Genomic DNA, 26,361 nt, shown 5'->3' with positions numbered 1-26,361 from the left:
ATGTGTGATTTTTGCACAGACGTGCCATGTCATGGTGTGTCTCTGCCTCCGCGGGACGAGCGTGCCACAAAGCAGCAGGAACACCTACACCGCCGTCTGAACACCAGTAGCAGTGTGCGGGTCTCTCGCAGCCCCCCACCATCCCCACTCAAGGGCCCTCCCCCTGCTCCTGTCCACAATGGGCACAACAAGAGCGGAGCGACGCCAGCAGCTTCCCCGGGACCCACGAAACCCAAACTCCCCAGCAAGACCTCAGCGTCACCGCCGCTGGACCGAGAGAATGCCGGTGAGGTTGTCCGTACGGATCTGCAAGCGTGCGCAGGTGCGCCATCTGCTGGCCGACTGCTATGTCCCCATTTCCAGCCAGTTCTTTTTCACAGCTATAATTTTCTGTTTGGTTTCTTCTGCCATACAGACGTGGTGACTGAAATAAGGACGGTGATGGAGCTGCTTTCCAGCATGAGCAAACCCACTGTGAGTAGCCCCTCACCCCAACATAAGGTTTACGTGATAAACCTGATACGGATTTTGGGTAAAGCCTAACTAAACCGTAACCACTGTAACCTTCAAGTGTGAGTTGTATATAAAGTAAAAAACACATTTCTCAGGTGCACAGCATTACATCTTGCTCGGCCGACCTGTCCTGGGCCTCCCCAGCTGGCGTGCGGAATGTGGATACCCCCAGTGCACAGGCACCCCTCATCCTCAGCTATGAGCTGGCTTTCTCTCAGAATGGCACTGAGGGCAGTTTCACCCCTGTGTATGTGTGAGTATCACACTGAAATCCCAAAGTCAAATTTACATGTGTAGTGGTGAGTAAAAGTTTTGATGCTATAGTTCTTCTGTCAGCTGTGGGAATACACACTCTTATTCAAGGAAATGAACCTTAATCGTTCTGCTGTAGTATCTGTGTTTATTTAAATGCATGCTTTGGATGAAAGGCAGCTATTGAGAATGCAATGGTTGTTCCTTCTCATAGGGGTGGGGAGACCTCTTTCACGCTGGAAGAACTGCGACCAGCTACAGGTTACCACGTCAGGTAAGAGGCAGCTATTGCATTATGTCCGCTAACAAGCCGTTCCCTGGTTGCTGGACGCAAGCTGATGTGCACGCACTGTGTTCGTGCCCCGGCTCGCAGGGTCTGCGCCTCCTGCGGCTCCGTGAAGGGCTCCCCCTCTGAGGCAGCCGGCTTCACCACACAGAGCGCCCCCCCGGATGCCCCGGCCCCTCCCCGACTCATCGTGCGCAGCAAAAGCTCCCTGGTGTTGCAGTGGAAGGTATGAAGAAGGCCGCTTGCGCTCCCTGAGGCCGCAACCAATGGTCAAAAGCACTATACCAAACAGTAAGGGTGTCTCTTCATGTTATAGGCACCCAGCGACAATGGCTCAAAGATCACTGGGTATCTCCTAGAGTATGATGAAGTAAGTATCACTCTGGTCTCCATGAGCACAAGAAACAGAATTTCATAATGGGACAGTGTGGATTACGTATTGCAAAAATCTGCTGGATATGCCAGGTCTCCATATGTCTAAAGATTCTTTGTTTTTATATGACGGAAAATTACCGGGTTGTCTGTTTTATCCCACTCTTGAACATCCCAAGCACTCCCTCACCTTTTCATAGAGAACTTCCTGCCATCATGCTGGTTCCTCGTGTCCCGTTTTCTAGGGAAAGCAAAGTGCCTTCAAGGAGATTTATTTTGGGCATGCCAAACAGTACAAGATCATCAGACTGAGCCCTTCAACAAAATATTCCTTCAGAATAGCTGCTAAAAATGACGTGGGAATGAGGTATGCCTGCCGGCCACCTGGCCACACTGGGTTTGTTTCCTGTAGTCGGATCATATGACTGTAGACTGATATGTAACCTGTGCTTTGTGTGACTGCGTGTGTCTGTGTGCAGCCCTTTCAGCGAGGTGCTGACATGCTGCACCGCTGGCAGTGCTCCTCAACCACCAGCACCCCCCCATCTGGCTGCTGCAGGTGTGTCCTGGCTGACCCTGGAATGGAGCGCCCCCTGTGGGCCTTCTTTTGGAGATGCGTATACCTACACCCTGGAAATGGAAGAGGAGGGAACGGTTAGATGATGCTCAAGTCTGCACCACGTTTTGAGGGCACCATATCTAACTTGTTTTTCCTAGAGCTGTTTTTGGATCAAATTCTGTTCCTCCATGCATACAGGGTTATGGTTTCAAGCCCAAACACAACGGGGAGGAGCTCTCCTGTACTGTAAAAGGCCTCCGAAGGAGCACAGCCTATAAGTTTAGGGTAAGTATCCTCATGTTTGGGATTATGGGTAAAGCCTCCTTGGGCCTGGCATCGTGTATGCACATGGATGTCTCAGGCATGTTCTGTTCCATGTATGGCATCACTTCACAGCACAGTTATATTGTGACTGTGCTTGTGCCACTGCTAGGTGCTAGCAGCCAACACGGAAGGTCGCAGTCAGCCCAGCACAGCGGTGGAATTCATCACCCAACCTGACAAGCCCGGGGCCCCCGGCCAGCCCTCTCTGAAGGGCCCAGCGCAGCCGCACTGCCTTCGTGTGGCCTGGGGTGAGCGTCTGCTCTCTCACTTCCTATCCACACCAGTATTCGCACACCATAACCCCCACTATGAAAGCAGGATTCCCTTCCTCATGACAGCATCCCCCTTAGATGCCAATATCTGCTAAATCATTCACACAGACCTACAACCGTGCCTGCCGTCAGCTCTTGCATCCTTTTTCCAGACATACCCAAAGATGATGGCGGCTCTGAGATCAAGCAGTACGTGCTAGAGATGAGCCAGAGTGACAGTGGTGAGACCGCCGAGTGATCACGCGGGCATTCATTCATGTTCATCCCTAGATGGGGCTCCTCTGAGTCATTATGACACCCACACTGCAATCTGTGAGTGTATATTTATGCTTCCGTGCACCCCCTGTGTTTCAGGGAGCCCATGGGCCGTAGTGTACAGTGGGCCACAGAAAGAACATGTGTGTGAGGGCTTGGAGGCAGGGACCTGCTACAGCCTAAGGGTTTACTGCGAGAGCGCTGGGGGACAGAGCCAGGTACGCAGTGTGCTCATGCCCAGTCAATACTCTGCGGAGGAGAGCCTAGCCACCCATTAACCAGGCTGCTGTTTATCCACCTCCCTCCTAGGTCTCAGACGTCCTCTTGGTGCAGACGGCTCCCGTGCCTCCCGGGCCGTGCCAGGCGTTGCAACTCAGGGGGAAGGCCAAGCCGCGGGAGATACCCCTTACCTGGGGTGAGATGCCACCCCACACGCACATGCATTTGCCCCCTGCGTTTCCTCAGACCCAAGCTTTCTCAGACTGTATTGAAATGTTATTGAGCTAGATTGCCTTTGAAAACCCTTCCACCATGTCCCCCCACTCACAGCACCCCCTGTGTGGGATGGTGGTGCGTCCATATCCCAGTATACAGTGGAAATGGCGGAGTCTGCAGAGGGGCCCCGGTGCCCCCTGTACCAGGGCCTGGAGACTGACTGCACTGCCAGCCACCTGCTGCCTGGTCACTCATATTGTTTCTGGGTGAAAGCAGCCAACCAGGCTGGGGTGAGCGCTTGCAGTTTGTCCTAGCACTGAGTTCATGTGTGATGTCAATAATGTGTTACACATGCATTTCAGGAAAATGTACTTTACATTTAGCATCACTGCAGCCCACGATAAGTCAATGACTGCATCCTGTATATGGGGCCCAAAGCCATGACTTAGTCTGTCTTGGCATGGCCTCTCAGGGTGGTCTGTACTACACTCAGGACCACACTGTCCTAACCATTAGTCAGGAAAATCCTTAGATGTGATTTGCTTAACTCAAAATTACTCTAAGAATGATAGTTTTGTGTATTTCGACACCAACATCTTATATCAGTATTGGATAGCTATGCTGTACCATACATACTATACTTTAATACCATGGGAGGCATTGTTTTTTTAAAAGGTTTTATGTTTTGTTTGAGTGAATCAGGTCTCTTCAGGGTACCTTTAGTGTCCTGGATTTGTGTTGCAGTGTGGTCCACTGTCAGAGATGCAGGAGCTCTCCACAGCCCCAGGGCCACCAGAGCAGTGTGGTCCTCCAGAGCTCACCCTGAAGACAGCCAACTGTGTGCTGGCCAGCTGGGAGGTGAGGGTATCAGGACGGCTGTCGGCAGCTCGGTCATTGCGCTTGCTGGGGGGTCGAGGCCTGTTCACTGAGATGGCTGTCTTTGCTCTCATGGATACGACTTGCCTCGTGAACCACCGCACTTTCTCAATATAAATTTACGCCGTGGTAGTGGCACTTTGATGTGCTTTAGTACATAGTGGTTCAGGACATTGCAGGCACACTACAGGTTTAATGCTAACCATTAATGGGTGGTCTTGGCAGAACTGTTAGCTAAGCTTTCAAAGCAGGCTAATTGATTAGTCTGGGCAAGAGATGAGTGCATTATAGCCAATAACTTCAGTATCTTGGGAAAAACTGCATATGGAAGATTTAAAAGGGAAAGCTCTAGCGCCAAGCTCAAATTAGCCATGTAAGTTATTGACTCCTGTGTGCAGTATTTAATTCGGGCCTGATGGTAAAGTGGTATGTAAGTAAAAGATGTCATGGGCATAATCTATTACAGGCACTTGGGCACTTCTGCAAATGGGGTAATTGCAGAACTTTGTATTAATGCAGAGCGGTAACAGTCACAGCTGCATGTTTTTTAAGACCGTGTGAAAAAAAATGGGGAAGTCAAGAAAATCGCAACGGCCTTCAGCAGTCAAAACAGTCAGAGGCCTGGCAGGTTCTCCACACTAGCTGGGGACCGTTATGCAGTGTGAAATGCTCAAAAATAATTTGCCATGGTCCTGCAGCACCACGCACACAAAACAGAATGTTCCCTGATATAGCTTGCTGGTCTCAAGCAAATGTGTGTGGTAGTTGTAATTTAACACAGCAAGAGTAGTTAATTTATTGTCTTGAAAAACAGTACTTTTTAAGGTCATACCAGTGTTTCCTCTGGGTTAACTGCTTTTGGGGGGGGGGGGGGTGGGTGCAGACAGCACTGACAGGATTTATGGTGTTCATCTGTTTCTTTTAATGACAGCAGTCAATATAACATAAAGAAATGTTATGATGTTTGACAATTATCCACAAAGTGTGCAGCTTTTGTCACTGCAGTATATCTTTCTGAGTACGCAGATATTTGTCTGCTTTTCAGGTGGTTATCGCGCACTGGTGGGAGTGTGCTATAGTAAGGGCACCCCCCTAATATAATGGTAGGGGAAACCCTGCACGTAATAGACAGTGCGAACTCTTTAAGCTACTAATAACACCATTACTGAACCAGTTTCTTAAATATGATGCAAGTAAGATGCCGTAAAATGTACCCCCTGCATGCTGCATTGATATCACATTTAGGAAATTCAGTAATTATTACTGTATGTAGTTCGTTACAGGGCAAAACTCTGCCATGCGTGATACGGAGAGCAGAGGAGAATTGTAAACGTCGGACCGTGTAAAGACAAAAATGACAAGCTGTTGTGTAAATAAGATAACATAAGGCTGTTTAGTTTGTTTAATAAAAGGACAATGTATAGACCTGTTCTATAAGAGAGGTAACCTTAAATGACTTCTGTTGTGATCTGGCATTATATAGAAAATAAAATTAATTATATCTTCGGGGGGGGGGCGGGAGGTGCTGTTGGGGGGGCGGGGCCCCTGATATAATGGTTGGGAAAGCACTGCATACACAGCCTTTAGGCATCTTTTATATTTACCCTTTTCAGGGAAATTTTTTATTATAAATATAGTATATAGTATAAATATAGTAGCTTTACACAGCACAAAGGCTGCTGAACGTCCTAACACAGGGAAAATTATACTTATGGCTCTTTACAAAGGGTTTTTATAGCTGGTCTTTATCAATGAGAAGTATATCATCTTGTTATGGCCTAACTTAACATCCAAATGGGAAAGATTCTCCTGTTCAAAACGCATTGAATCTAGGCCTGCCACTAACGACTATTTTTCTATGGATTAATCTATCGAGACTCTTACCAATTGGTCAATTAATCTAAATGAGTAATTTTCCTCCAGAAAATCAAATAGATCGTTTAAGTACATTTTTTTTCGCCCACAATTCGATAATCAAATTATTAGTATTCCTAACCTATTAATGAGATGCGTATTGTGACTCCCAGAAGTTAGGAATCTGTATAAATTCAGCATATCCTTCTGCTTATTAGACTCTGTTAGCAGAACACCCCGTGCTGCTGTTTTGGCAAACCGTGAAGCGATAAGCACTGAAGTGGCGGTGAACCTAGACTTGGCAGCCACATCTTTTAAAAGAGGAAATATTGTGGATAAAGAAGGTTGTGGATGCTGGTGGTGTGGTGCTGCGTTTTGCTGGTTAAAGTCCTCCACAGTTTTTTTTTTTTTTTTTTTGTAAACATAGTTTTCATATTTATTTCAGTTCAGTATTTTCTTTTATTTAGCATTTGTCTTTGTTTCAATTTTATTTTACGATAACACTGGTCCAAACTCCCAATAAGTCAAATTTTGGCACAAACACACACTAGCACCGTCAGTCCATGTAGAATAAGCCCAGATTTTGACTTAAACATTTTCCCAGTTACTTATTCAATGGAGATTAAGTAACAGACAGACAAATTAATGGCTTTAATAATGAGTGTTAGCGGCTACAAGGATAAAAGATATTAATCTCTATGTAGTAATGGTAATTTAATAAACATGAATAGACAACATGTTTATTAAACACGTTTTCTTATTCTGGTGGTCCAGAATAGCACTTGTGTGTTTTCTCTTCAGGTGCTCGTGCATAGCGTTAGTGCCCCTCTAGTATGCCATCAAACTTTGCACAGTGTAAAAACACCTTTTTGTTTTGTGATAATTTGAGCTACTCCCATAATTACATAGTAATATTATGGAATATTATTTAGCACTATATAACGTAGAATATAAGTATTATGATATTATTAAAAAATATGCCAAATATCCATGATGTAAGCATTACAATGTAAACATTATAATGTAATCAACACAATGTAATCAACTGAGTATGTATTTGCACCTTGTATTAGCCTAAGAGTTTTTGTTAGTCCTGAATCTATGAATATCCACTTTTATTAGTGTATACTTTATCAATGTTAAAGGACAAACATATTATCAACCCTCTAATTAGACAATGTGCAACAGGCTGAAACTGCCAAGGTTACTGCTGAAGGAAGGGATTCGCCCGAGTTCACCAGAAGTTCATGGCTGAGCATTTTTAAAAAACCAAGTGGAGATGGTTGCACCACCATTATGTTCGGCCAAGGGACCAAATAGTAAAAGAAGTGATGGACAAACTTAGGGGTGTGGATTAAGGGAAATGGTTGAAGGAATGATGATGCTCAAGTGACGAGATAATGTTGAATGATGAGAACTTGTATAAAAATTGGTGTAAAGCCGTATTGGACACACTCCCACAGGGTGTCCAGCTTTGGTTATAACCTCGCTGTAGCAATTAAGACTGATTCTGAAGATCTACACACATGCTCCTGACTCCTGATTGGCGGGGAAGAAAAAACCTCAACAATATGAAAGGAAAACATTTATTATAATGAACTGAAGCCTTTTAGAAATCATGATGATACTTGCACAACAAAAAAATTCGTCGATTTAAAATATCATGTCGACTAATCGCTGCAGCCCTAATTGAATCCAAGTTCCTTTAATCCTTTCTGCACTTAGCTGTGACTCCTGCTTGCCTGCTCTTTGTTCACCCTCTGACCCATATCACTGTTTGTATCTCTGTCTCTCAGGTCCCTGCCTGCAACGGGGCAGAGGTGTCCGAATTCCGACTGGAGTGGGGGGCTGCCGAGGGTGCCCTCATGGTAGCGTACTGCGGACCATCACGCAGTTATGAAGCTCGCGGCCTGCTCCCCGCTACAGTTTACTACTGCAGGGTTCAGGTGAGAGACCAGCTCTCTGAATCTACTAAGCCCCAACAAGAATGTATTGCCCTCCACAGTGTAAATACAGTAAATGTACCTCCCAGAAACTGCCTACATAATTACTTAAGACCTGTTAGCTGCATTTCTTTATTTTGTAATTACCTGTGACACGGGTGGTACCAACCAGAAAGATCACACTAACCACATTTAGTGGACTTTGTCGCCTCTGCCTGTAGCTGGCAGTAATAAAATCTGTGTAAAGGAAAATGTAAGTCATTCAGTGATTTATTTATGAAAACTCACAATTATGTCAATACATTGTTTCTGTTTACTGATACCCTTGAAAATATCAAAACACACCCATTTTAATATGGTGATATTTTCCACAACAAAATCCTGCATCTGTTGCTCTGAGATTCGTTTAGCTTTAGAGCTACTTTACATAAATGGAAAAGCGCTTGTCTCTGAAAAGCTGCTTTGCATCTCTCTTGGTATTTTTCTGGAATTGCACTTCACATGCAGATTGTTCATGAAGGAGTTTTTGAGTGACTTGCATAGAGATTCTGCTGACATGCATGTTTATTGAATGTTGTTGGCATTTGCCACACTATAGAACCAAATTAATGTTTTCCACTTAAACAAAAACGTTGTATACCTATAAGGGCTCAAATAACAGCTGAATCACAGATCTGCTTTTGCCAAAAAGGTATTTTTATGGTCAAACATGACTTACAGCACTGTTTAGTTCTAGACCTGGTGAGCCATTACACAGCTGCATAGTCTGCATGCTTCTCAGAGGCAAGAGCTTCATTATTAGTTGACTACCTGCTTCTGGTGTGGATGAGCTGGAGCAGAGCAATAACACACAGTTACGGAAAATGACTTTTTGTTTAACTTATTGATTTGTTTTTAATATGGTTGCTGTTTACTAACTATAATTTGACTTTCATTCTGACTGGGCATATTTAATGTCTTTGTGTTCATTCCTGTTTTAAAAGTAGTGATCATAAACCTGGCTGGGGAGCAACAGGTTGGCATAGCAGTTAAACGTGTCTGCTAAATGTTGGTCATAACGCTTGACATTTCACTTTTGCAGCTCACAAAGTAAGAGTTTATAGGTTCTAACGTATTCTTGCTTGATCTGTATCATTATTTTTTCTTTCCACAAAGGCAGGGAATTCTGCAGGCACAGGGCCCTTTGGGGACATTGCCATGGTGACAACACCACCATCAGTTCCAGCTGCGGTACGGCTGGTGGAGGTAGTAGGTGAAGATACGCTTCCTGAAAGCATGCCTGGCCCTGCCTTCTCCTGCCTGGCATTGCAGTGGGAGGAGCCTTGTTGCAATGGCACAGAAATAACAGGCTACAATATTGACTATGGGGAGCAGCTCCCCTTGTCTATTGGGAGGATCAATCACTGCGTGCTGGAGAATCTGCAGCCAGATACAACATACAGGTAGTGCATGTTTGTTTAAATAGTATCTTACTTCTACGGACAAAAGCATTTGCAAAAAGTGTTAACCCTGGTCCTGGGTGGCTTTTGTAATTAGGTTTTTGGGCTGCCTTAGCACTTAATCATGTAGCTTAAATCGGCATTAAACTGATTATGAAGCAGTTCAGCCATCTATGTACTAATCTGGAAAACACTGTAGCTCACCATAAACAGGACCCGGGTTAAGAACTTTGGCCTTAAAAGCACCGCACTGCCAGAATAAATTACTTCATACAACTGTTTAATGCATTTATATTCTTTTACTGTTGTGGTTTTAAAACAGTCTAAGTTTAGAAACATGTTTAAATAGACTTACGTTCACAGCCTAATTGTAAAAACATGTTCAAATGGACTTTTCTCAGGGTGCGTGTGCAAGCAGTCAACAATGTTGGGCCGGGTCCTTTCAGCACTGTGCTGAAAGCCAAAACGCGGCCCCTCCCCCCTGAGCCGCCCCAGCTGGAGTGTGTTGCCACAGGCCCCCAGAGTCTGAAGCTCAAATGGGGCGAGGGCTCGAACCGGGCGCAGCCGAGTGGAACCACGCAGTTCTGTCTACACATGCAGGCCAGCGCAGACAGGTGGGGACACACACACACACACGGATGTTAATTGTGTGTCTCCAAAACCTCAGCTCAGAAACTACCAGCTGTTTCCCTAATCTCAGGATTTGTCATTAGTTGGCTAGTTGTATTGGGGTGCTCTTAGTGAATTGGAACAAGCACGTGGCATTGAGATGTGGTTTGGATGCAGCTCAGTCTTTTGTGTTTCGATGTTGTGTCTGTAGATACAAGTCGTATATATTTTGTCCTCCTTAGCTGGGCTGTACTGGTTGCGTGACAGTTTTTTTCCAGAAAGGAGACATTTCAGAGAATTTCATCGGGGTGGTTTGACTCTGATTGCTTACCTGAATCTGTACGCCATCTCACCTTGTTTGAAACTGGGAGTTTGCTGACAGTTTGATTTCCTTATCAGGAAAAGCAAATGGTGTTAAATTTTGTGGGGGGGGGGCTGTGTTTCCTAGGCTTGTGTGCATCTACAGCGGCCCCTGCCACACGTTCAAGGTGCAGCGGCTGGCTGAAGCCACGCTGTACCACTTCAGCATACAGGCACATAATGAGGCCGGAGTGGGGCCGCTCTCGACCCTCTACAGCTTCAGCACCAGCAGGTCTCCACCAGGCCAGCTCAAGGGTGAGGTCTTTTCATTGTTCTCGCCCGAGCTCAAGAGTGAGAAACGCCATTAGATGTCCTTTTTTCTGTTGCCATGTTGAAGTGTACTGAACCTTGGAGATTTCCTTCCATTGCCTTTTCTCCTGTGGGATATTCAGTCATCAGTTTGAAATGAAAAACATTGTGTGATCACAGCATGTGGAATATAGCTGCTTTTTACTTGAAGTGAAACTAGAGATGTGCTCCTTTCGATTCAGCTACCACATTGAAGACTTGGTACTGTTTCTGCATCATTTTGTGGAATCTGTGTTATTTGTGTTGTCAGATTTATTTATCCCTTTTTTTTTTTTTTTTTTTTAACCCGAAGCTAATTGGATGACAGTGAAAGTTCCCTTTCCGTTGGACTAATTATTCTGTAACCATCAATAAGTTTTTACGTCTTTGGTAGCTTGTGTTTGACTCTGTTTCCTGATTGTGATCCTCATCAGTTTCTCTTACTTGGTACAATGGTGAAAGTGGTCCAGTTGAACTGTGTGGACCTGTTAGATTAAAGGTTCAGTTCTTCGGAACTAGCTGTGTCTTTCAGCAGAGGCGTTCTCAGAGAAACATGGTATACTGCTGTCTGCTCCCTCAGGCTTCCGGAGCGTAACCTGAGCGTAAATGATAGGCCTTGGGTATTTATTGTCATCCACTGGAGGTACACATGACCCTCCCATTCATCAGACTGACACATCTTTCTAACAGCCCCGCGCATCGAGTCGCTGGAGTGGAATCAGTATGAGGTCACATGGGAGGCCCTACCGCCAATGAGAGGAGACCCCATCGTGTACACTCTGCAGCTGCAGCGGGGACGTGAGGCTGAGCAGGTATGCCTTGGCAGGAAGCCTGATGAGATAATGGAGGGAATGCCTTCAGCTTGCCTCTGGATGGGGTCTAAGTGCTGTATTATGTCGGTGTACTGGAAGAGGCACCCTCGGATGTACAGTACTTCCTTGGGTTAAAGCTTCTCCCTCCCTTCTCTGTCTCAGCTCTACAGAGGCCCTTCTGCCACATACAAGTGGCAAGGTGTTGTCCCAGGCTCTGACTGGCGTGTACGCGTGTGTGCGGGTCGAAAATGCCCAGACAGCGGAGAGCTGTGGGGGCCATACAGCCCTAGCACCTCCCTGCCTGCCATGGAGCCCCCAGGGGCCTCAGAGGGAGGGCCCAAAGCCACAGCCAGAGAAGGCGGCACCTCCAAGATGGGAAGAGCCATCACAGATGAACAGTTTGCCTTGCTGCTGCTTCTGGGCTTTTCTACGGTGGCCATTCTCTTCGCCGTGGTCATCCAGTACTTTGTCATCAAGTAGGTTGTCCTCCTGCACTAAATCCCAGTCCAACCGTACTCCCCTACACCCTCCCCCCCCCGCCCCCCCCTTTAGCCCTGTCTGAGACGATGAGAAACAGCAGGATGAGCCTCTGGGCTTGTTTATCCACCTAGTCACACAAGAAGCTCTGCTGCATCCCAGTGGAGATATTTTCCGTTTCCTATTCCTGCTGTTGTTGTTTGTTGATGTTCATGTTGCTGTTGTCATTGTTGTTAATGTTAAATGTTATATATTTACAGCAATAGGTACTTTCCATGTTGTGATTTTATCCTCTCTTCATGACCAATGTGAACTGTGACTTAATGAGCGATTTAGTGCGAGCTGGTGGCGAGACGTGTCCAGTCGCAGGTGGTCTGAGATGGAAGTGACGTGGCGAGAAGCAGGCTTCTGGCTGCCATGCGTGCTGACGGTGGCAGCCATGCGACGGAAAATGTGAGCGAGCAAGTGAGCAGAACTTCATGGGCTTTTCCACAGTGTCTGATGTCAGTCGACTGGTCGAGGTGCAAGGTTCTCTGTCATCTGCCTTGGCTGACTGGCTGTCGTGATTCACCATGGAAACTCCGAGCTGCATCATGGGATTTCCTTAAGACTAGATCATTTCAGCTTTATACTGTACACTGTCAGTCAGAGCAACTGTGAATTAAGCTCTGTTCTCTATTAAACTATGTGCGTTTTTAACAGAGGATGGAAAAATGAAAAGGGAGAAGTTGCCAAAGTTTTTATAAGAGTGACATGTATGAAGAAAAGCTCCTCTAAGAGGGGTTGGGGGTTCCCATATTTTATTTTTTTAGTCTGATTAAAAAAAAAAAAAGGTAAAAGAATCCACTAACAACGAATTTCAAAGAGACACAAGTTACCTTGTTAAAATAATTGGGAGAATTTTTGTTTGTCATCACCTGTGTGTGTGTATGTGTGTATAAACATACATGTTATGTTTATGTATATATAAATGGACAGTACCTATAAGAGATACGAAATACACATTGTTATAAATGTCTCTATTTGGCTCAAACTGAGCACCATGAACCTATTATGTATTTGTCAAAATGTGTGTGCTTTGTACCGTTTGGACATTCAGGCTCAAAGATGGGGGGGAGCAACAGCCTTGTTTGGTGTGTCTCTGGAGAATAGAATTGAGTTCACATTGTCAGTATGGTCGCCCAGTATCACCCATGATTATACCCATTTGTATTATAAAATCCTACATCGTTGGCCAATCTGAGGTCCACGTTAGGCATCGTTTCTATTATCCTTTCTGTATGCCCAACTTGACTTTGCACCTAGGCCATTGTTGAGCCATTCTGCTGAGCTATAGCCTATAAGGGCATTCCTCTTGGTAATTTTAGCATTAAAATTGTTCCCTTTAAATTAAATGGGCTGTGAGGATGTCATGACCTGGCAGGTACACGTCCAGTCCCTCCAGTGCTCACTGAGATCATGACCACATCAGCGTAGATGTAGCATGGAATTCAAGGCTCTGACGAGCCTCTCCAACGGCCCATGTCTTGACTCCTGTGTCGGAAGCCGGAAGATTCCCCCAAAACCAAAATACCTCTTCCTTGTTTTCCTTAAAAGTATTACAATGCGTGACAACCCAAACAAATCTGAATCAGCAATGTTGTTTTCAGAGGTGCCCCATTTGTTCACTAGAACGAATGTTTGTTTGTAAGGTTACAAGTTTAAAAAGATTCCCCTTTATAGACAGACTGACAACAACCCTGTGTTTCTTCGGAACTCTGTGTTATGTGAGCCACAGGTTATTAATATCCTGTAATCCTGGATATAACTTTTTCCAAAGAAAATCATGATGAATCTGATGTTTTGGCATGGGCATCTGCCGCTCCTTAACGTGAAGTGCTCATTTGGAGAAGAGATGCCTGTATGCAATTTACTTGTTTATAAAGCTAATGATATGAGCTATGCATGAAAGAGAGACTCCAGAGTTACCAGAGAACATTCTGGGCTGTAGCCCACACCAAGACAGGCCTGCTCTCCATCTATTGTGACAGGATTTTGCTCTAAATTTCCCCTTAAAAAAATAAATATGTAAGCCCCATTTTGTAATGCCAGATTTCCTCCTGAATGTGACAGGACAACCTCTGGTGCTGTAGCTCAGCTTCACCTGGTAAACCAGGTTCTGCTTAGCCTCCTCTCCCGCCCCCCCTACTGGCCCCCAACCCCCAGAACACTATCCATGCTGGAACGGTTGCAGTGTGAGATCACTGATTGTCATTGGTATAATGTGTGTTGGAAGAAGAGGGAAGGCATAAAGTTATGTTTATTATGATAAGCGTTCTTGCTGTTAGTATTGTATTTCGTTCATTAATCTGAACCATAATCTGTACTGTTTCCTGTTAAATCCTGACTGGAACATCCTGCAATGTTGAGTATTAGTGTAAGCTTTTTTTTGTTTTTTTTGTTTTTTCCCCTTCTACGAGCTTGTCAGGGCGCAGTACTGTTTTACACAACAGCCTTATCTCTATGGCCTCTGCACACTGTTCACTCATTCCCACTTGTGCCTGCATCTGGTGAGTCTGAGCGGCCTACTAGCCAAGGCGCTCCTCAGCTCAGGCCTGGCCGAAGGGTAATCAGAATATCCGGGGTGCTGTTTCCAAAGACTTTTACTCTGGTGTCTCCGTTTTTGTTAAATATGAATTTAAGTACAGAATCTTAAACTTGTTTCAGCCCAACCTGTTAGAATGTGTGTATGACGCAACCTCTGTTAACCATTAAACTGCAACTTCAGGGCAAACTAACATGCATGTAAATGAGAAGGGTTACAACTCAGTGGAGAATTCTGGCCTTGTGTAACCCCCCCCCCCCCCCCCCCCAACACACACGCACGCATGCACACCAAAATGAATTTTGAGGCCTACAACTAATTCTGATTCCTTGCTAAGTGCATTTTGTCATTCCGCCTGGAAACAAAAATCAAATTACTGAGTGGTACTTATGAGTTAATAAGGTGACAGTGTGTGTCATTTCCTTCCAAAATGGAGGAAATTGTTACGGGATTAGACTATCTGAGCCTACGCTCTGACCCTGAACAGCCTGAATGTGGATGAGCCTAGCCAAGCTTTCTGCTTTCTGCACAGCTAGGGGACGGGACCTGCTTTGTCTAGTTTTATTTTTGCGTCCCATACATTTGGCATACATAGGGAAAGCACTGCTGCTAATTTAGTATTTCAGAAGTATTTTCAGATTCTTGTTTCAGTGTAACCCCTTCCCAGAATGCTAGGTTGAGAGCCAGTCTTGTTTATGATATCCAGTATATGTAGCTTCCAATTATGTAGTTTGCTGTCTTAAGTCTCCAATGTTTTACGTTCCTATCAACACTAATTAATCAGTACAGTCATGTTTGACTCCTGGGCATTTGCACCCAGACAATACAAAACAGTCTCTCCAGATCATGTATGAGGGAAATTGGAATTGATCTTATCTCAACGGTTCTTTCAGTAGAACACAGAGGTTCTGAACACTGGGACTCTGTATTAACGGTGCTCTCATACCTCCTGCCCTCTGCTCCACGTGGCAGAGAAGCACCTTGACACGCCCCAAAGCCCCCTGTACAGACCATGTGCTCACATCATTCCTTAGAGGTCTAACCTCAGGACACACCCACACGACCTCCCAACATCCCCGTGCCCCCTGATGTAAGACAGCTGGGTTAGCATGAAGGCTACCCATCCGTCTGCCAGAAAAGCTGGCAAAATCAGCTTCTGCCCATGACTAAACTCTGTACACTGGGCTTCTGTCCACTTTGATTTGAAAGCTGGTTGGTGTATTTCTTATGGGGAACTATACAGTAAAGAAAAAGCTGTAGGAGGAAAAGATGGAGAACTGGGGTTCAGTGCATTAATGGAAGTCACGTTAAAATACTGCTGTAAATTTGAAAGGTTCTTGCAGGGATGGTTATTTCTCTGTCTAGGCACTTGGGGCAGACGCTCTCGGGCCGGCTGTGTCATGGAGTAGGTGGCCACATCTGCCGGCTCTGTGTTAAAGCATCTCTGTAACACCCTGATCTCCATCTTCCTACTCCCATGATAGTGTCTGTAGAACATGCTAGTCCCCTTGTTTGCCTTTTCTATTGCATTTTTAGCAGGCAAATATAATACATTCCAAAAAAACATACTTTATCGGCATTAATTGTTGCTTTGTTTTTTGTTTTTCTTTTTGTGTAATTTCATAAACTTTTATGTTAAAGAAACTGCCATGTATTATGTTATTACTAAATTGTAACAATCATAGATAATATATTTAATATGGCAAATAAATTATAGTCCTTATAGTATCTGGTCTTGTTTTCTGACTGAAAGGTTTCCGTTACGGTTCCTGGTGCTTCAGGTGTGGACAGTGTCCTTGCAGCGTCCTGCTTAGGAATAAGTGACATATTATGGCCAAATACCCATGAACAGTGGATACTGCAGGAAGGAAAGTTACTTTCAGTTTTTCCTGTCTGTCTCCTCTCTGACACATGCACACAGTCCGACACTGCAAAAACACATCGGAACTGGGGCTCCATCACACGCTGGTGCAGAAGTTCATGTCAGTTGGCGCGGTGACCCGAATGTGGTGGCTGGACCTGTGCCTTTGGGGGAGCCTGCTGCGGGGGCGTTGGCTCTGGAGCATGCCGCGTAGGGCCAGGCGGTAGCGGGCAGACAGCAGGTTGTAGAGGACGGGGTTGATGGAAGCGCTGAGGTAGAAAAGCAGCATGGCAGCCAAGTTGAAGTTCTGCGATGTAGTGTACAGGGCTTCTCTGCCTCCTTGGTCCTCATCATCCCAGACTGCAGTGGAGAAGAGGATCCTCCCGATGTGAAAAGGCAGCCAGCAGAGGGCGAAGGACAGCACCACCACAACTGGCAATGGTGGGCGACAAGAAACGATGTAAGCCTTCAAAGCAGCATCCCGCGGGTAAAACTGAAATTATGCCGTAATTCAATATGCCATAAAAGATGGATGGCTTTTCATTATCATTAGTAATTTGAAATTCCTCATCAGGCTTATGCCTGAAATACCCTGGAGTCTGCCTGCACAGAAGACAGGATATCCGTTCCTCTAATGAGTGCCCTGTTTTCTTCACACGCTACCAGGCACACAAAGTACTGATTGTCGCAGATGTTTGGACAAATGACAAACATGAAGGCATCTGAGAGGTCTCCAAGAAGACCACATATGACAGCTAGCTGGTGACCTTGGCTAAACAAAGCCCTTTGAGATTATGAAACTCCTATTGGAGAGGACATAGATCAAGCTAAAAACCAACATTTGTGTGAGCTAGGAGAGAAAAATGAACTCTGGTAAATTACTTTGTGCAAGTGGTAAATTATACAACTGCGCATATGGAGTGACGACCAGTTAAACACGCAAGTCTGTTTCTATAGCAGTGCACTTTAGTACTTGAGGAATTTGACTTGGACTCCAAAAGGATGTCGGTTTATTGTTAAAAGTTGCTTTAACAAATCTTAATGAGTTAAACTGTATATGTGTATATAACAATGGAAGGAATATACAGTAAAGTAATTTAGAAATAAGTTAAGACCTTGACCAACAATTTTACAAACCTTAAAAGGACTAAATAATTCCGTGGTCTGCTTGAAGAAGAGTCTATATTTCACATCCAATGGCAGGTGTTAACAGAGCCCTCCCTTTCAGGAGTACTCATGCTGAATTGCTATCACACCATCTCAGTGCACATGCTTTCATACTCTTAAGATTTTATTCTATACTGATGGCATGGTGACTCGGTAAAGCACTGTTGCCTCACACATTTGCCTCTGCCATGTATCTGGACTTTACATGTTCTTGTCACATGGTTATCTACAGTCCAAATATGTGGTTTGACAAACACGCATCTCTAAATTGCCCATAGCGTGTAATTAAATGTGTGTGTGCCCTGTGACGGACTGACATTCCACCCAGGGAGTCCCCTGCCTGTGCCCTTTGCTTCTCTGGGACAGGCTTCAGGTTGCCCATGACCCTCAACAGGATAAGTGGTTAGAAGATTGATGGATGATGTGTTGTTCTATATTCCTGGTAATCACCAGTGTAAATTTTGAAGTTTATATGATACGTACAGTAATCTAACAATCTAGAAATAAACCAGACGGCCTTCGATGCTGAACATGACAAATATCACCATGCTTTGCTCTCTATAAAGAGAAAACATCCCACGCGGTTGGGCAGCCCTGACCTCCTCACCAGAGGCCTTAAAAGGAGTCTCTTACCCAGGAGCCTGACTGTCTGGCGCTGGTGCCTCTGGCGGATGCGTGCGTAGGGACGGTGCCGCATGTGTCCCAGCCTCCTGCAGATGAGGCCATAGAGCAGACAGAGGCAGGCCAGAGGGAGAAAGAAGTAAAGCGTGGACACCCAGGTCATGGCCTGCAGCAGGCCTGACCGCAGCCCTGCCTCTGTGGGCTGGCACTCCTGGCCCGCCACGTGGAAGAGAAAGAAAACAGGCACCGCCGTGGTGCCAGCCAGCCCCCAGAGAGCAACGATCACCAGTTGCACGCGAGCTCTGGAGACCAAGCGGCGGGCGTGCAGTGGGAAGCAGATCGCCAAGTAGCGTTCCACGCTGAGGGCAGTGATGTGCAGGATGGTGGCATAGGTGCAGGATTCGCTCAGGTAGAACTGGAAGCGGCACAGGAAGTCTCCAAAGGGAAAGGGGCGGTACCGCCACAGGCGATAGAGATCCAGGGGTAGACCACTGAAGATGAGGATGTCTGAAATGGCCATGCTGGACAGGTAGAGGTTGGTGGTGGTGTGCAGCGACTGGGTGCGCCAGAACACAAGTAGGGTGCTTAGGTTGCCCCCTACACCCAAGAAGAAGAGTAGTATGCAGGCAACTGTCACAGGAACCAAGATGTGTATCTCAAACACCGACAAAGGCCTGGAGTGGTCCAGTGTTGTGTTCCCAGAAAGACTGAAGTTCCAGGAAACATCCATGGAAAGTGGATCAGGTATCGAGGACATCAGAGTGGGACATCATCTGACTGTGAGTTTCAGACTTGATTGCCAAGAAAAGGCACAGAAATGTAAGCAATAATAGTATCCAGTAATCTCTTCATGAATCTGTAGTGAATAATAAAGTGTCCAAGGCTGTAATTCGTGACAGAAGGTTTCTTATTGTTATATGGTGGTAAAAACTCCAACAATTTTTCTTCACAAGTCCATGTATACCCTAGCCATAATTTCAATGCCAAAAAGGAGCTAATTCAATTTGCACAAATTTTGCTTGCTTCCACGACCAAATCAAACAGAACACAAAGCAAATTCATTCAGGCGAACAGACTGACGACTTCTTGCCCCATGGCAAGCAAACACCTTTTTTGTTCATGCCAAGCAGTAAAGAGGTAACAGTAAAAACTCACGTTAATGAAGCCTTGGTGGTAAATCTGCAATCTGTCCATAAGAGCCCAAAATGATTCCCTGGTGCAGTCGCTTTCCCACTTTCCTCAGCCTCCAGCAGACGCTCTGGCTCCTTCAGATGCTCTGAGGATGGGGAACAGATGGAAGTGATGCCTCTCTTCCTGGATAACTTTGCAGGGGGTTACCTCATCAGGGGCTCGCAGCGTGGAGGCATGAAGTGCAGGGAAGGTCAGATGTAGAGATGGCAAGCTCTGGTTTCCCTTTCGAGTGTCCGGATGAGATGGCAGGATGACATTTTCCTTGCATGTGGCTCTACTCCAGAGAGAGCAAACCTGGTTTTGTTAAAGTAGCCCCTATCCATTCTTTTCACGCTCCTCATTTCAATGCTGCATGGGAATGCCCTGTAGGAGACAAAAGAATTGAATTTCTGTACTTGCAGAATGGCTTCTGTATTATGTAGAAAATGTAAAATAAAATGATAAATTATGAAAAGAACCCAACTTGCAGGCACCATTTCTTGTGTGACCCCAGGAAACTTTGTTTATATCCTCAACAACAGATTTCTAAATACGTTAAAAGCAATGGCCACCAGTTGTGTAGTGAGTTTACATACCATGTACACTGTGTACTCCTATTCTATGACATTACTGTCAATTGTAAGGACTTTGGGATGGTTCTAATCCTCCCGCCCACTGGAGACTGCAGCAGCCTGCTGATGTCATTGCGTTTGCTCACCGATCTACAAGATGGTTATTAGATTTATCTGTACAGCTGAAGGTGTTTGTCTGCCGAGGTTTTCCGGGAAATATTTAGTCATTACGGAAGCTTAGAGCATCAATGACTGATTCTTCCTATTACAAAAAAAAACATCAACAATACATTTTAGCGCGATTGTGTTTCCTTGTCTGGTCAAAGGGAAGTTTTTTTTTCTCAGTCTCGTCTGTTTCTTAACTCTGGATGTCTTCATGGTAGAATGGAGGCATTAGACCTATGTTGCGCTGGGGAAGAAGGTAGATCGTGATGGAAGGGCGAGCTGGGGCACGGCTGGTTAATCTGCGGTGTTTGACCTATGTTAGTTGATACAGGAAGATGAGCGGTGCAGTGGAACACCATTTAACCAGAAACCTCACGCAACACTTCATCAACCTAGAATGGCAATGTAATGTTCTCGCTCTTCCGTCCGGTGTTTCATTTTAGATGCATCCCATTCATTAATCTCTGAAGACATTGGATGGAGTTCAAGAAAGAATATTAACTTTATCTCAGATCTATAAAAGAAAGCATATTTCAGTTATTAAGTATCAATGTATTTAAAATAACAGCTTGTAACAAAACGTAAAAAACGTAAAACGTTTACAGTTAAACAAACAGAGGATTGATATTGGTTGTATTTATGTCTTTAAAATTGTTTATATTTTACTTAGTCTAGTTTACCGATTACACTTCTAAATGACATAGATAATGGTGAATGGGTTATTTTATGGGAAAATACTCTATGCGCGAACGTTTGGTCGAAGAATCAAAGAAGAAATACAACTCCCAATGAGCATCGGGCGATAGAAACATCGCGAGATGTTTGATATGAGAAGTTGGTCATGTGAAAGTGAGTGTGGGGATTCCTGCCTTGGGCCTGGAACATACCAGAATTCATAAACATAAGGAGCAATGGAACATATACGGATATAACATATAAAGGTATCATTTGTATTGTTGACAAGTGTTTAAATGTCCAATGAAAGATACGTGAGGGGGTGTTATACTCCGTATCTAGTCAGAAGTACTTTTTAGTTCCTAATACTTTGCTAAATAACTAACTAGCTGCATAGCTGACTAGGGCCGAAGCTGTGTAATAAGACGGGTAAATAGCTAGTTAAATTTACGCGATAATATTTGTTATCTTGCAGCGTATGTTAACGATATTGAATGGCTGTCTCGTTTAGAAAATTTTGCTAGTTTAATTTGTTATATTTTGATGGAGTGTAAGAGGCTAACTAGCTACCTGCAGCTCATGCAGAATTCATACATCTATCTAACTGTGCGGTAAACATTTCGCTTGCCAATTAGCTGCCAATGAGACTTTTACTAAGTAAGTTGTTTTTATGTTAATTCCTTAAATGATAATTTACTTACAGACGTGTCTTATTGTTCGCCACAGTGTAACTAATTCCTTGTTAGAAATCGATAGTTCAGGTGTTTTGTCGGACTGGACATTTAAATCGGTGGTCTCATTTGTAAAACTACTAATTAGATATTATACAGCTAAAGGGGGACGTTTGCTTAAAATGACCGTTAACGAAAGTGCAGAGGTAATGTACCTGATAGTTGTTCCTCCTTCAAGGATGACAGAAAATCGTATTGTCCAGTGTAGTCTGGTTTTGTAAGTTAGGAGTCGGGAATTATCAATAAGTTTTACTGTTTTATTAAATTTAAAATAGACTAATCATTAACGCTTTGACGTTTCCCTTGAAATTTTCCAGTCACTCGTTTTCAGCATTCATCAATAAATTCATCCTGTCATTTGGTAATCTGACACCGCTTTGCCCTTTTTTTTGGCTCTTTCTTTGTTCAATTACAGAAAACTAACGGAAAATCGCCCAAATAGCTGCAAGGTGGAGCCCAAGGCCCAGAGAGGCAAAAGTGGTGTGTTGTGGGGAAGGCGATACATTGGTTTCTGAGTCGGAAGGGAGGCGATGTCGAGTACAGCCATGAAGAAGAAGGTCAGATATGAGCTGTTAATCTTGCTCTACAGAACTACAAGAAACCACAGATCTCTTTGTTAGAGACTCATACTTTGGGTTTTTTCTTAACTGAAAGGTGTGTTTTGTTGCAGATTTAGAGTCCATATTTGTTTTCCTGGTCTAGGAAGGTGACTACTAGTTTTTATCTATATCTCATTTGCAAGTAATACTATTAAGCTGTATTACTTTAGTAAATTTCTAGTTGCAGAAATCTTTACTATGTAATCCAGTCTGCTGATACTGATGAGATCCCTTGGTGGGAATACTTTTTTTTGTCCAGCAGCATTACAAAAGTAACTCATGCAATTACTTAACTGCAAAATGTATATATCATTACAAGGAATTGTGTAGATGCCTGTTATGTAAGACGTTTTCCTCCAGCCTAAAACGACTATGTATGCGGGATAAGTTAAAAACTTAGGTGAAATCAGTGTCCAGCAGATGGCGCAATTGTGTAACTTGGCTGATAGAAAAACGAGCGCACTAACGATCTAAAAGCCTGTGATGTGAATTTGAAGGTTTGCCCCAGACACCTTTGCCCCCATGCTTGCTCAATCTGAGCACCCGACCATCAAGTGTTCTGCTTTTTAGGTGTTGCTGATGGGGAAGAGCGGTTCCGGAAAGACCAGCATGCGGTCAATCATCTTCGCCAACTATATCGCCAGAGACACGCGCAGGCTGGGGGCCACAAGTAAGCCGAATGTGCTGTGTCCATGTACCCTTTGTTAACTAGACCCAATGAAGCTGGTTTCTGATCATTCATCCTTCACTTTTGGGAGGGAGAAGTTTGCTCCAGAGGCAGATTATAAAGGGTGTGTTTTGGTTTGACTGCCAGGGGTGTCTGGGACATCTGGAGCAATTCGGGGGTGTCTTGTGGTTGACATGTGGGGGAGGATATGAGCACAGGTGGTTGTCTGACTTATAGTTCCTGTGAAGGAGCCTCTCTTGTCTGGCCTGAACCAGCCCCGTGCTACAGGCCTGAGTGCAAAACCTATGCTAGAACACCTTTGCTGTCTGTGTTCCAGTTGACGTGGAACATTCCCATGTGCGATTCCTGGGCAACCTGGTATTGAACCTTTGGGACTGTGGAGGGTAAGTGGTGGAACTCCACTGACCAGTGGGCGTGACCTTTGCACTCTCTTGGGCAGCGCCTGCCAGGGGCTGTGGCTCTGCTTGTACTTGAGTGTTTAAGGAATCATTTACACAGGCAGGAGGTCTGACCTGCCAAAGCTGCATCTTGGTCCACTTCAGTTTCAGGGTCAGAGCTTCAGGCATTTGGAAAAGCTTTGAAGCCTGCAGAGAAGAAAAATCACTTGCATAACAACAGATTAGAAACAAATACCATGAATAATAGATTTATTTCAGTTTCCTGTTTTGAACGTGGTGTTTGTCTTTTAGTAATAGGAGCAGTATTAGCGTTTCTTTATATTTTGTAGAGGTGCTTTCTATTAGCAGATGTCTGTGGACATTCATTGACTTGCCTGGTGCCCCCCCCTACCCTCACTGTGCAGACAGGACACCTTCATGGAAAACTACTTTACTAGCCAGAGGGACAATATCTTCCGGAATGTGGAGGTGCTGATATATGTGTTTGACGTGGAGAGCCGTGAGCTGGAGAAGGACATGCATTACTACCAGTCTTGCCTGGAAGCCATCCTGCAGAACTCGCCCGATGCCAAGGTCTTCTGTCTGGTGCACAAGATGGACCTGGTGCAGGAGGACCAGAGAGACCTGGTGAGTTATGCGACATGGCATGTCTTGCAGATCTGCAGAGGCACAGTCAGTCCTGAATTCATGCAGCCGGCCTCCTGAATCCTGTTGGTGGTTCTTTGGGGTGGTGACACTTGGGGGTTCATGGCCCTGTTCGACGGCCCAACGGGAAAACCACTCTGCTAACCCTGAGATTTGAACTAGCAATCTTCTGATCACAGCCACAGCAATGTAATACACTGAGCCTCACACCACCCCTCAACACCTCCAGTGCAGGGTTCCCATGGATTCTTAAAACATCTTAAAGTATTTCATATGTTATCTGTTAAATTTTACTAGAAATATCTTTTTAATCTTGGGTATTAAATTCTGAGATGTTGGTGTGATCAAGCCTTATGCCCAGCAGAACCTGATACTAAAGTAGCCTCATGTCTCGTCACATGATTACAGATTTTTAAGGAGCGTGAAGAGGACCTGAGGCGGCTGTCCCGCCCCTTGGCCTGCACCTGCTTCAGGACGTCCATATGGGATGAGACTCTGTACAAGGTGTGAGCCCTTGTGATGTCCCAACCCCTGTGATTGGATCTCACCATCCTGGTTATCTGCAGCTCAGCTTTGGGAGGGATAGAAGCAGCTCCTTCTGTACATGTGAAACGTGCCATCACCTCTCTGCCTGGGAATAATCACGTGTGCCCTGGGTGATCCTCTCTTGTGTTTAGGCGTGGTCCAGCATCGTCTACCAGTTGATACCCAATGTGCAGCAGCTGGAATCCAACCTACGCAACTTCGCCCAGATCATCGAAGCGGATGAAGTGCTGCTCTTCGAGAGAGCAACGTTCCTGGTGAGAGAGAGAGGCCATGATGGAGAAGGGGGCGTGGTCAGATCATAGAGTGCCGGGTGTGCAAATGGGTAGGGGGTAGGAAGCTGGGAGGGTTGAGGTGCACTGGACATGGGCTCCATGACTGCTGATGCTTTATTATTATTGCTCAGCTGGAGTCTCCTTCCTTTTTTCCATCTTCAGTCACGTATTTTCAATAGTTTTCATTTCTGCTGCTGACTGTTTTACTTTGCTTTTGTTCCTCATGAAAACAGATTATTCTTCACTGGTCCAGCCCAGAAACACCACAGCCTCACACCTGAATGTAGAGTTCTCAGTTTTCTATCCGCTGTGTGTAAAGGCCTGTGCTGACCTCTCTCCTCTGGCACAGGTGATCTCACACTACCAGTGCAAGGAGCAGCGTGATGCGCACAGGTTTGAGAAGATCAGCAACATCATCAAGCAGTTCAAGCTGAGTTGTAGGTGAGAATGTCTCTTCTGCTTGGAGGCTCACTGTTTCCCTGTTGGGTCGTTCCACTGTGTTTCGCTCTTCTTGTCGCCCCTGTTCCTCCTCTGCTCTACAGAGCCCCATCAGGGGGCAACTTATGCCATTGATGGACTCCACCGACCTCGGTAACAGTATCTTCTCAACTTTGCAGCAAACTGGCAGCCTCCTTCCAAAGCATGGAGGTGCGCAATTCCAATTTTGCAGCTTTCATCGACGTATTCACCTCCAACACCTACGTTATGGTGATCATGTCGGATCCCTCCATCCGTGAGTAACCCTGGCTTGTGCGTGGTGGGGAAGGTATACAGGGTACCAGTAGGAGTTTAGGACAGGCCTCAACAAGGGAAGGGAGAATCGGTTATCCCCAGTAGATTTTTCTCTCTTGCGTGGGGTTGGATCTAAAAGGCTTCTGGATGACGCAAAACCCTCTCTATTCCTCACAGCCTCCGCAGCAACCCTCATCAACATTCGTAATGCCAGGAAGCATTTTGAGAAGCTGGAGCGCGTCGATGGCCCCAAGCACAGCCTGCACATGCGAATGCGCTAAGAGGCCCTGCCTCCGCCCACACTCAGCCAATCAGCCGCAAGCATCCTGCTCCCGCGGCCCTGCCGCCTCGCTTAGGAGATGAAAGCTTCAGAAAATGCGTGAAACCAGCCCCGTGTTGCCGTCTTCACTCAATCATACTGTGTTTTCTACTGTAAAAGTACTAAAGAAAATTCTAACCTGCCATTTGTTGGGCTGGGGGGGGGTGTCAGTTTCTCTGGATTTCTTTTTGCAGGGGAACTATGTACATCACTTTTTTAGTTTTTTTTTATTATTTTTTTTGCCTATGTAGTCTCTGTACACTGTGCACATGCGGAGGATTCACTTAGAATAGAGCAATTGAGCTTTTTAACACAAGGACTGTCACTATATTGGTCTGTTCTGTTCATTCTTTTCCATCAAGACTTGAGCGATGCAAGTATCAAACATAAGAAGTTGGTACAAGTTTTCTGTACATCTTCTGCTAACACTGACACCAGTCAGAAACTCCCCAAAAAGTTTCGCCACGTCCAGTAAGCGTGAGCAAAGGCAGCAGAAGTCCCATTAAAACCCACCACAGCGGATAGCATAACATGGCTTTCATAACATGAGCTCCTTGCACAGTGTATTGAAACATGTTTTATGGAATTCTGTTGTGACAGGATTGTACTCTAAATATTTCTTTTTGGTCTTAAAGTTATTGGTAGTATGATTGAAAATGATAGTATGATTAAAAAGAATGATTGAAGGAA

General features: G+C 45.1%; 4 protein-coding genes across 9 annotated transcripts in view; 2 read left to right on the top strand and 2 right to left on the bottom strand.

The window, feature by feature from the left end:
• LOC125750054 (fibronectin type-III domain-containing protein 3A-like) overlaps nucleotides 1-16,238 on the top strand; it is a 26,439-nt gene extending 10,201 nt beyond the window's left edge. For 4 of the 5 annotated variants that reach the window (XM_049027329.1, XM_049027331.1, XM_049027327.1 and 1 more), the window contains 22 exons: nucleotides 20-322; nucleotides 416-474; nucleotides 609-766; nucleotides 980-1,039; nucleotides 1,139-1,277; nucleotides 1,368-1,421; nucleotides 1,669-1,790; nucleotides 1,903-2,077; nucleotides 2,181-2,267; nucleotides 2,416-2,554; nucleotides 2,731-2,799; nucleotides 2,933-3,051; nucleotides 3,143-3,248; nucleotides 3,383-3,558; nucleotides 4,013-4,126; nucleotides 7,795-7,944; nucleotides 9,097-9,383; nucleotides 9,782-9,994; nucleotides 10,438-10,604; nucleotides 11,328-11,449; nucleotides 11,612-11,925; nucleotides 12,422-16,238. In XM_049027329.1, coding sequence (XP_048883286.1) covers nucleotides 20-322; nucleotides 416-474; nucleotides 609-766; nucleotides 980-1,039; nucleotides 1,139-1,277; nucleotides 1,368-1,421; nucleotides 1,669-1,790; nucleotides 1,903-2,077; nucleotides 2,181-2,267; nucleotides 2,416-2,554; nucleotides 2,731-2,799; nucleotides 2,933-3,051; nucleotides 3,143-3,248; nucleotides 3,383-3,558; nucleotides 4,013-4,126; nucleotides 7,795-7,944; nucleotides 9,097-9,383; nucleotides 9,782-9,994; nucleotides 10,438-10,604; nucleotides 11,328-11,449; nucleotides 11,612-11,925; nucleotides 12,422-12,428 — 3,140 coding nt within the window. In that variant the 3' untranslated portion in view covers nucleotides 12,429-16,238. The remainder of the gene's footprint in view (nucleotides 1-19; nucleotides 323-415; nucleotides 475-608; nucleotides 767-979; nucleotides 1,040-1,138; nucleotides 1,278-1,367; nucleotides 1,422-1,668; nucleotides 1,791-1,902; nucleotides 2,078-2,180; nucleotides 2,268-2,415; nucleotides 2,555-2,730; nucleotides 2,800-2,932; nucleotides 3,052-3,142; nucleotides 3,249-3,382; nucleotides 3,559-4,012; nucleotides 4,127-7,794; nucleotides 7,945-9,096; nucleotides 9,384-9,781; nucleotides 9,995-10,437; nucleotides 10,605-11,327; nucleotides 11,450-11,611; nucleotides 11,926-12,421) is intronic. The other variant, XM_049027332.1, reaches the window with a different exon arrangement.
• p2ry10 (P2Y receptor family member 10) overlaps nucleotides 1-26,361 on the bottom strand; it is a 130,977-nt gene that overhangs the window by 90,785 nt on the left and 13,831 nt on the right. The window lies entirely within an intron of this gene.
• LOC125750065 (growth hormone secretagogue receptor type 1-like) lies at nucleotides 15,907-23,562 on the bottom strand. Of its 2 annotated transcripts, none has more exons than XM_049027354.1 (4): nucleotides 23,272-23,562; nucleotides 19,315-19,713; nucleotides 18,172-19,015; nucleotides 15,907-16,803 (listed from the first exon to the last, which is right to left on the bottom strand). In XM_049027354.1, the coding sequence occupies exons 3-4, from the start codon at nucleotides 18,914-18,916 to the stop codon at nucleotides 16,469-16,471; spliced, it is 1,080 nt and encodes a 359-aa protein (XP_048883311.1). In that variant the 5' UTR covers nucleotides 18,917-19,015; nucleotides 19,315-19,713; nucleotides 23,272-23,562; the 3' UTR covers nucleotides 15,907-16,468. The 2 variants fall into 2 exon arrangements, with proteins under 2 accessions (XP_048883311.1, XP_048883312.1); XM_049027355.1 differs by having other exon boundaries at nucleotides 15,907-16,731.
• rraga (Ras-related GTP binding A) lies at nucleotides 20,849-26,361 on the top strand. Its single transcript, XM_049027362.1, has 10 exons — nucleotides 20,849-21,007; nucleotides 21,888-22,029; nucleotides 22,642-22,741; nucleotides 23,076-23,142; nucleotides 23,562-23,784; nucleotides 24,211-24,306; nucleotides 24,480-24,602; nucleotides 24,970-25,061; nucleotides 25,238-25,353; nucleotides 25,530-26,361. The coding sequence occupies exons 2-10, from the start codon at nucleotides 22,003-22,005 to the stop codon at nucleotides 25,631-25,633; spliced, it is 948 nt and encodes a 315-aa protein (XP_048883319.1). The 5' UTR covers nucleotides 20,849-21,007; nucleotides 21,888-22,002; the 3' UTR covers nucleotides 25,634-26,361.

This window comes from Brienomyrus brachyistius, chromosome 10 (assembly GCF_023856365.1).
Source record: "Brienomyrus brachyistius isolate T26 chromosome 10, BBRACH_0.4, whole genome shotgun sequence".
Lineage (NCBI taxonomy): Eukaryota > Metazoa > Chordata > Actinopteri > Osteoglossiformes > Mormyridae > Brienomyrus > Brienomyrus brachyistius.
This window is presented reverse-complemented; position numbering and strand designations above follow the sequence as displayed.